Source organism: Alexandromys fortis, unplaced genomic scaffold (genome assembly GCF_014885135.2).
Source record: "Alexandromys fortis isolate MF-2015 unplaced genomic scaffold, M_Fortis_MF-2015_v1.1 scaffold_26, whole genome shotgun sequence".
NCBI lineage: Eukaryota > Metazoa > Chordata > Mammalia > Rodentia > Cricetidae > Alexandromys > Alexandromys fortis.
This window is the reverse complement of record NW_026067894.1, coordinates 5231024-5240275: the sequence shown is the minus strand read 5'-3', so window position 1 is coordinate 5240275 and position 9252 is coordinate 5231024. Positions and strand designations below refer to the sequence as shown.

At 50.4% G+C, this 9252-nt stretch overlaps 1 protein-coding gene across 1 annotated transcript in view; it reads left to right on the top strand.

Annotated features, from left to right (window-relative positions):
- Lactbl1 (lactamase beta like 1) overlaps window positions 1-9252 on the top strand; it is a 13835-nt gene continuing 4583 nt past the window's right edge. Inside the window, exons 1-5 of the mRNA XM_050155997.1 lie at window positions 1-12; window positions 2232-2367; window positions 5144-5253; window positions 7815-7972; window positions 8950-9188. Coding sequence (XP_050011954.1) covers window positions 1-12; window positions 2232-2367; window positions 5144-5253; window positions 7815-7972; window positions 8950-9188 — 655 coding nt within the window. The remainder of the gene's footprint in view (window positions 13-2231; window positions 2368-5143; window positions 5254-7814; window positions 7973-8949; window positions 9189-9252) is intronic.

Below are 9252 nucleotides of genomic sequence, written 5' to 3'. Positions count from 1 at the left end.
ATGAAGACTCGGGTGAGGTTCAAACCAGAAATCATGCATCATCTTGGTCAGCATCCTGGTTCCTCCCCAACCACTTGCTCTGTGACTCCACCCTCCTTCCCACCCTGGCTGGTTCACCTGCACCCCTCCACGAGAGCCTGCTTCTCTGTGGAGCGAGCACAGCAGCTGTGAGGGCTGCGTGCGCTAACTCTTGTTGTCACACGACTCATTCACTGGCCCTTGCTTCCTGCGCAGCCTCCTAGGGGCTTCTATCGCCTGAGCTCTCCAGGGGAGGGGCGGTGGTCAGACTCCGAGAGGTGAAGTCATTTGTCCAGATCTGGAAGGCACAGAGCTGAAGTCAGGTTCTGTTTGCTGCCCTTCCCAGGGTGTTAGGCAAGTGGTGTGCAGTCTGCCACTCTTTGAGCGGGGCTTACTCTACTTAACCCCGTGCCTTTGAGATTCATTCACATTACTGTATACATCAATACTCTACTTTTAGCCGGACTCGGGAGGCAGAGGCAGGCGGATCTCTGTGAGTTTGAGGCCAGCCTGGTCTACAAGAGCTAGTTCTAGGACAGGCTCCAAAGCCACAGAGAAACCCTGTCTCGAAAAAACAACAACAACAAAAAAATACTCTACTCTTTACATGGTTCTGTAACATCCCATCGCATGGATACCCATAATTTGTTTTCTCATTCATCACTGAAAGACATTTGGGTTGATCCAGGCCTGTGAAAGTTTGTAAGTAGATTGGGAGACGGCTGAGTCAGGCAAGTGTAAGCATGAAGGCCCAAGTTCAATTCCCCAGTATGGTGTAAAAAAAAATCCGGGGCACAGTGGTATGCTCCTTCACTCCCAGTGTTGAGTAGGCAGAGATACGTTGATCTTTGGAGTTCTCTTGCCAGCCAGCCTTGCCTAATCACTGAGCCTCACGTCCCATGGAGAAACCCTGCTTAAAAAAACAAGGTGGAGCGAAATAAGAGAAGACGCCTGATTCTGGCTCGTGACCTCTACATATACAGGTAGATACACAGAGGAAGCCTCAATAAAGAACGGCTTCTGTGTGGACCCCAAGTTCTATACGTAAAAAAAAATAATTCTGAAGCCCACTGGGATTTCCAGATATAAAAATAAAGGTGCGGCTGGGGCAGCCGTGATGTACGCCTTTAGTGCCAGGCTGGCGGATCTATGAGTTCGCAGCGAGCATGTTCTACAGAGCAAGTTCCAGGATTGTCAGGGCTCCACCGAGAAGCCTTGAAAAACAAACAGACGAAGAAAGACTCAACAGAGAAGTCCAAACTCTCCTTCACACTGAAGAACTCTCTCCCCGATCCCGAGGGGTGCTGTCTAGGATCTCAATGGATCCAGGAGGCAGGGCTAAGTTTGACCTGTCTTTTAACTTGCAGGGCAAAGTTCAATGCTTTTTAACGCCAAAACATTTCCCTAGAGGCAGGGAAATAACGGTCGCTACTTGCATTGAGGTATGAGGATTAATTACACGGACCTGCTTACGTATTCGTTGCCTGTTACCGCTGCACCAGAATGGTCGAGTCAGCAAGCTAAGGGTCAGAGATGCTCTGTGCCCACAAGAGTCCCAGGCAGCAGGCACTGTCTGAGTAGCAGCTCTGTGAGGGTGGAGATCCCTGAGGCTGGTTCCCTGCCTCACTCCAGGTACCTGGCACGGTGCCTGGTGCTTAGGGGCTGCTCAGGAAAAAGGTGTTGCTAAGACACGGACAAGGAAGAGACCATGCCAGATGCAAGTCTCCTTGTCAGATGCAAGGGCTGAGAACTGGGCAGAATGGATTTACTCTTGTTATGTAATTTCCTGGGGAGACTCAAACAAACATCTATTCACCCCTGAAAAAGCACCAATGACAGACCGAAGAAATGATCCCACCCAAGTGAGCTTGTGGGGTCACGCACAGGAGAAGGGGTGTCCTAGGTTCATTCCGTTCAGCACAGAGGCTTTTCTACCTGTTTCGAAAGAGTGGCACAGTGGTAGGATGTTATGAAGAGCCTTCTAGAACCATCCACCACACTGAGCAGCACCCACATGCTGGGAGCTTCAGGCATGCCCGCTGTGGGCTCTATCCTAGGATCGAGATTAGGAACCTGAAGGTGCAGGTGCCCCAGAAGTGGGATGTGTGGCAAGGTGCTTACCCTGGGGAGGCCCTCGGCTTCACGGGTAGCATTGCAGTGAAGGTACCTTCCTCTCCCTGCAGACCCTAGAGCCTGTGTCTTTGCTTCGCCAGGCCTGCCACCAACCTCATTTCCTAAAAGGGAAAAAGAAATGGCTTTCGCGGGCCCTCATCGGCTTCCTCTTCCTGTTCTCAGCGGCCATGACTGGCTGCTTCCTGTGGCAGTACCACCTCCCCAAGCTGCAGACTGGTGAGTGAAGGAGCCACTTGCTCCCACCCCCAGGGCATAGGTCCCTGTTGGGCCTGGAGCAGTCAAGGACATTAGGGTGAAGGGGGACAGTTAAGATTTATTTATTTATTTTACAGTTTTTATTTTTTTAATTAATTAATTTATGTATTATGTATACAACATTCTGCTTCACACACACCAGAAGAGGGCACCAGATCTCATTACAGATGGTTGTGAGCCACCATGTGGTTGCCGGGAATTGAACTCATGACCTCTGGAAGAGCAGTCAGTGCTCTTAACCCCTGAGCCATCTCTCCAGCCCGACAGTTAAGATTTAGACTCAGGGGCTGGAGAGATGGCTCAGTGGTTAAGAGCATTGCCTGCTCTTCCAAAGGTCCTGAGTTCAATTCCCGGCAACCACATGGTGGCTCACAACCATCTGGAATGAGGTCTGGTGCCCTCTTCTGGCCTGCAGACATACACACAGACAGAATATTGTATACATAATAAATAAATAAATATTTGAAAAAAAAAATCTTAAAAAAAAAAAAGATTTAGACTCAGGAGCAGTGACCTCTTCGTTCCAAGCCATCCTGCTTATCTCTGGTCACTCTGCACTTTGTCAAGTTCTTATAAACAAAGTAAGAACCCTTTTGCCCAAGGTTTCAGAAGTCATCCAGCATGGGGGTCAACTCAGGGTTCCCGAGATGCTCAAGCAGAGGCTGGTGAAATGGCTCAGTGGGTAAAGAAAGGCACTTGCCAAATAAGCCTGATGGCTTGAGTTCAATCCCCAGAACCCACGTGAAGGTTGAAGGCGAGAACTGACTACGTAGACTTGTTTCTTTGACCTCCGCATGCATACACACGACATGCACGTGTACTCCTGTGTGTGTGCCTCATGCGCACATACAAATTTAAAATTTTAACTTTAAAAATCAAGGTTGAAGGGCTGGAGAGATGACTCGGTTAAGTGCTCTGGCTGCTCTTCCAGAGATCCCGAGTTCAATTCCCAGCAACCACATGGCTCACAACCATCTGTAATGAGTTCTGGTGCCCTCTTCTGGCCAGCAGGCATACATGCAGGCAGAACACTGTATATATAAAATAAATCTTTAAAAAAATTAAAGTTTAAACAGTGTTTCTCTTGCTCTGTTAGCTGGCCTGGCCCTTACCCCTTTCAAAGACCTCCTCATTCCTTCTAGGACTCCACAGGGGCAAATCATAGATGACACCATCCTCTGTTGCCATAGCATCCAGCATGCCAAGTCTCTGCTGTATCAGGGAGCATCTTCTCCCAGTCCTGTCACTCATATTGCCAAAATTAGGGCTCAGCAAGGTGCCTAGGGCTCCCAGGGCCCCAAGAGCCTTCAGCAGACTCAACCCCTCTTACCATCTCCCCAGTATATCTACCCCCGACCCCAGTCCTTTCTGGGGTAAATTCCTTTTCTTTTTTTTTTTCTTCTTTTTTTTTTAATTCCTTTCAAGCGACTTTGTTGTTGCTCAAGCAAACAGGCCACAGCTGGGTAAGCACTCAGGACCACTACTCCCAAACTACCAAGCCTTAATAGCCAGGTGTTACTATAAGTCAACAAAATGAATTCGTAGTGGGGAAACTTCAAGACATTTGAAATGTGACCTGAGCTGCGTGAGCAGATCCCTTGGGTGCAAAGTCAGTGTCAACCCACTGCAAACGTTCCAGAGTCTGGGTAGACCAGATGGCTCATTGGACAATGGTACTTGAAGCCAAGCCTAATGACCTAAACTTGATCCCTGGAGCCAACATGGTCGAAGAAGAGGAAATTCCTACAGGTTATCCTCTGACCTCTACACTCACGCTGTGGTAACCCCTAACCCTACCCAAATGTAGGCACTTTAAGGCCCCAACCAGATTTGTTGACTCCATAATGTATTTTGAGGCTCCCCAGGGGCCATCTGTGTGTATGGCTACAGATGCCAGACCCACCCAGAGCCAAGCTGACAAAGCTAAGGCTCTGTCCAAGACTTCTACTCCAATGACCAAACCCACACTATCTACTTAATCATCTGTCTGAGGAATAAACCACCCCAGGGGCTAGGGATGTAGCTTAGTGTCAAGCACTTGCCTGCCTGCGGTGTGCTAGACCACAGGGGAATAAACAAACACACCAACACCACCAGCTGGTTTTTGCTCGTGGTTCTGGGAGCTGTTTGACAGACAGTTCTACTGCTGGTCTAATCTGCTCTCTTCAAGGAAGAATGCAAGCCACTTGGGATTGCAACCTCCCTAGGATCTGGTGCTCTCGGGGATAATTTCCCAGATTTGTCCATGTGATGATGGCCACTCCCTAGACAAGGACAGAAGAGATTCACCCCATGACCAGTGCCTGCATTCGTTTCTGGGAACAGAATAAGCTGTCCCTGATGCTTCAGACCTGAAGCCCCACTGGGGTTTCAAGCTCGTGTTACTCAAACATACAAAACTAGTGAGGTATAGATGGATGGATAGATGGATGGATGGATGGATGGATGGATAGATGGATGGATGGATGGGTGGGTGGGTGGGGCTTAGCCTGTCAGGAGGAAGGGAGAGTGGGGACTAGTAGCTGAGACCTGAAGGGACTCAATCTATGACACTATGCCTTGGCCCTTGGTCCCTTGGCTGGCCCATGACTGAACATTTCCGGGGAAGGCTCCCGCTGGTGGGAGGATGTCTCCCAAGGCATAGCTCTGACCTCTGCTGCAGCCTTCCTGTCTTCTAAGATGTCTCTTTGCCCTTGACCTGACCTCTTCTGTATTCACCTCCTGATATGTCCTCTAGGTTCCTTGAAGCCAGAGGTGACCCCAGCCCCTGTGAAGATGTGTCCGCGTCACCCGGAGCTTGTGCCTCTGGCTCACCCCCTCCCAGTCCTGAAGGAGGCATTGGAGAAGGTCAGTGATAGCCCAGGAAGTTACAGGTAGGATGGTAAAGCTTGGCAGAGGAGGAAATGCTCTCTGTGCTGTGGCATTCATTCATTCATTCATTCATTCACTCAACATGCTTATATTTGTTAGTTTTCTCTGCGTAACAGTGCTGGCTGTCCTGGAACTTGGCTTTGTTGATCAAGCTGGCCTTGAGCTCCCAAGTATCCACCTGCCCCTGCCTCCTGAGTGCTGAGAATAAAGGTGTGAGCTACCACGGCCAGTTTGCAACACAAATTTGAGTGCCTGTTCTGTGCCTAACTCCTAGTCAGTCTGTTAGGTGAAGGAAGCAGTTAAGATAACACACATTTCTGACTCAGGGGCAAGAGTGAGGATTAGGAGCCTGGGGTGGGAGTGGCCCGTGCCTTTAGTCCCAGCACTCTGGAGGCAGAAGCAGTCAGATCTCTGATTCAAGAACAGCTTGGTCTACAGATCGAATTCCAGGAAAGCCCAGTCTATATAGACTCAGGAGAATAAAAAAGCGTGAAAATTAGTTTCTTCTTTAGGGTTTCTATTGCTGTACCCATGACCACAGCAACTCTTGTAAAGGAAAACATTCAGTTGGATAGCTTACAGTTTCAGAGGTATCGACCATTATCATTATGACTGGACATGTCGGCATGCAGGCAGACGTGGTACTGGAGAAGGAGCTGAGAGTGTAGGAGATACATCTTGATCTTCCAGGCACCAGGAAGTGGTCTGGGACATTGCGTGTGGCTTGAGCATATGAGACCTCAAAGCCCACCTTCACAGTAACACACTTCCTCCAACAAGGCCATACCCATTGCAACAAAGCCACACCTCCTATGAACTCCACTCCCTGTGAACCTACGGAGGTCAATTACATTCAAGCTACCATAGTTAGGAAAGTTTTGGGGACTGTGGAGCTGAGATGTGAGGTTTTGGAGGCTGGTAGGGTCCTGCAGGACCAAATCAGAGATTTGAACAGGTAGGGGATGCCCAATGATGTATGTGTGGTAAAGAAGTTGAAGGACATAGGAGTGTACTCCAAACAGTTGGGCCAACATATGAAAAGGCCCAGGGGCAGTGGAGTGAGCACAGGGCACATAGAGAGGGAGGGAAAGATGAAACGGGAGAATAACGGAGTCCATGCCACAGAGGCCGCTGTAATATGGTCAAGTGCACACATGGGTGCACACACATACTCAGGTACACGCACCAGGGCACAACTTGCACCACTCCAGGATGGCTCTCCTTGGTGCCAGTCAGTTTCTGCTGTGTGGGCCACTCATCTTAGGAGAAGAGACACAAAGGGATCAGGGTCAAACATCTGGGCAGCTGTGCACTCTCTGACAACCAGTAGAAGGAAAAGCGTAGCAAGTTCACAGAAGGTTTTTTGTTTTGTTTTGTTTTGTTTTTGGTTATTTTTGTTTGTTTGAGACAGAGTTTCTCTGTGTAGCTTTGGAGCCTGTCTTGGAACTCGCTCTTGTAGCCCAGGCTGGCCTTGAACTCACAGAGATCTGCCTGCCTCTGCCTCCCGAGTGCTGGGATTAAAGTCTGCCATGCACTACCACGGCCTGGCCACATAAGTTTTATACTCAAAGATAATAGTGACTTTTCTAGAGGTGTCAAGGATGTATTGCTTTTATTCCTGGACTGAATAGCTATTCTTACTCCCAGTTACAGAACAAGGGAAGGCAGCCATCTCCAGACAGAGGGTCTCAGAAGACAATCTGACACAAGCTTGACCCCACTTCCACAGCAGCTCAAACAGCACACGACAGTTTACCAATATAACATATGTCACACAGGACCACAGGACTCAATGACAAAGCAGCCTCCTCCTGCCTAGCACTGGGGTGTCAATTAGGGCTGTGCGACCCCTTTATATACATGTCTAGGGAATCCCCGAATACATTGGTGAACTCAGACCCCCCCCAAGACTGACTTAGGTTATGTGTCTAGGGGCACTTAGCACGGGGCAGGTAAGGCCATGGGGCAAGGTGTCTGGTAACTGATTAAGTAGAGGTGTTGGAAAGATGGCTCAGTGGTTTGTGCAAATACAAGGACCAGAGTTCAGACCCTCCACATGGGTGTAAAGGCTGGGTACGTGTGGTTGGCCTGTAATCCCAGCGCTTGTGTGGAGAGGGGACTCCCTTAGAGCAAGATGGCCAGCTAGACTAGCTGAACTGGTGAGTTCTGGGTTCAAGAGAGAGACCCTGATCCGATACATAAAGGTGAAGGGTGTTTTAGACATCCAGGGTCATTTTCCAGCTTCTATGTCACGTGCACACATGAGCACCCCTCTCATGAACAGAAATACACACACACACACGCAAACCACATACACACACACACACACACACACCCCAAAATCCTTTAGGGAGCCCTATGTCTAAAATCGGAGGGAGGGAAGCTGATGAGAGAGTTAGCCCTCACCGGGCATGGTACCGGGGTTGCGAGGTCTGGAGCCTCCAAGGGTACAGCTGTAGAGACAGGTGGGTGTGCTGAGGCAGGGGCCTCAGCTGTCATTGCACCCACCTTCTGAGCTCCTATTCTTCTTCTGCCAGGTGGATGGGATTCTGCGCAAGGCGATGTTGGCCCCTGGCCTTGCTGCCATGTCTGCCCTTGTCGTCCACAATGACACCGTGCTCTGGACTGGCAACTTTGGGAAGAAGAATGGCTCAGATCCAAATTCTGGAACCCCTAATGAGTATACCATATACCGGTTAGTGGGGTGACCTCCAGGGTCTCAGAGGGGATGAGGAAGATGGCAAGCCAAGCAGATATAGGAGGCAGGGACATTGAAGAGAACTGTGGCTGGGGTCCCTGCTACCAGGGCCTATGGCTCAGTCCTGATAACTCTATAGGAGACAGTGGTCCAGAGAAAGCCAGGAAGTCCAAGTGCCCAGTGTCATACCACGGGGACCACAGGCACAGGCCAAATGAGGAAAGGGGTCCATCTCCTAGCCTCTCAGTGTGCCACCCAGGAGTGATAGTCAGCTCCCAAGGCCTGTGAGTCAGTGGCATTGGCCCAGCTGGAAGCAGCTGGGGACACTTGGCAGCATGCCCAGAGTCTCTCCTTTCATGTGCTGTCTGCAGAGTCCTCAAGGCTATAACAATGGACACATTTGATCCCAGGGATGCTGTGGGGACTGCAGGAGCCTGATGGGATTTAGCCTCACACTGCACCTTTGTGGTGCTAGACACAGGGCCCAGAGTTCTGTTTGTCTTGCTTACTATGTCCTCGTCACCTATCGGCCATTCCGAGTGCCCTTTGAGTGTGCATACTCGCACACTCACACACACACGCACACTCACATGCAAGAGTATGTGTGCACACACATACCTCACCCCCCCATTTTACCACATGAAACCAACAGTAAAACTCTCAGAAAGGTCTAGTAGCTTGCCCAAAGCCACATAGCCAGTGAGAGATAGGATTCACCAAATCCAGGTCGGGCCCCTGGTACAAGTGGGGTTTGACAAAAAGCCTCGTGTGGGGCAGGCACTGAATGGTCCGTTCTATCTCAGCTTCTGGTACATTCTATGCATCCCGAGGCTCTCTACAGAGGCTGGGGATTCAGCTGGAGATGCAGACCAGAGTGGAATTTTGACTATGAGAAGCTGGAGGCTGGGCACAGGGTGGGGAGTAGGCCGTGAGGTTGACAGGTTGCCCTCCATACTCCCGTCCCCCCAATATAGGATTGCCAGCATCTCCAAGATCTTCCCCGTGCTATTGCTGTATCGGCTGTGGGAGGAGGGCATCGTGGCCTCCCTGGATGACCCTCTGGAGCGCTACGCCAGCACCTTCTCCATCCACAACCCGCTGGGCAAGACTCAAGACCCTGAACCACAGGACCCAGCGGGGCAATTTGAAGAGATGGACTCCCTCCCAAAGCCTTCTTCTGTCACTCTCCGGAGGATGGCCAGTCAGCTGTCAGGTGAGCCTCAGAACTGCCCAGCTGAGCCAATCCACATCCGAGGGCCTGGCGGGGGGGGGGGGGG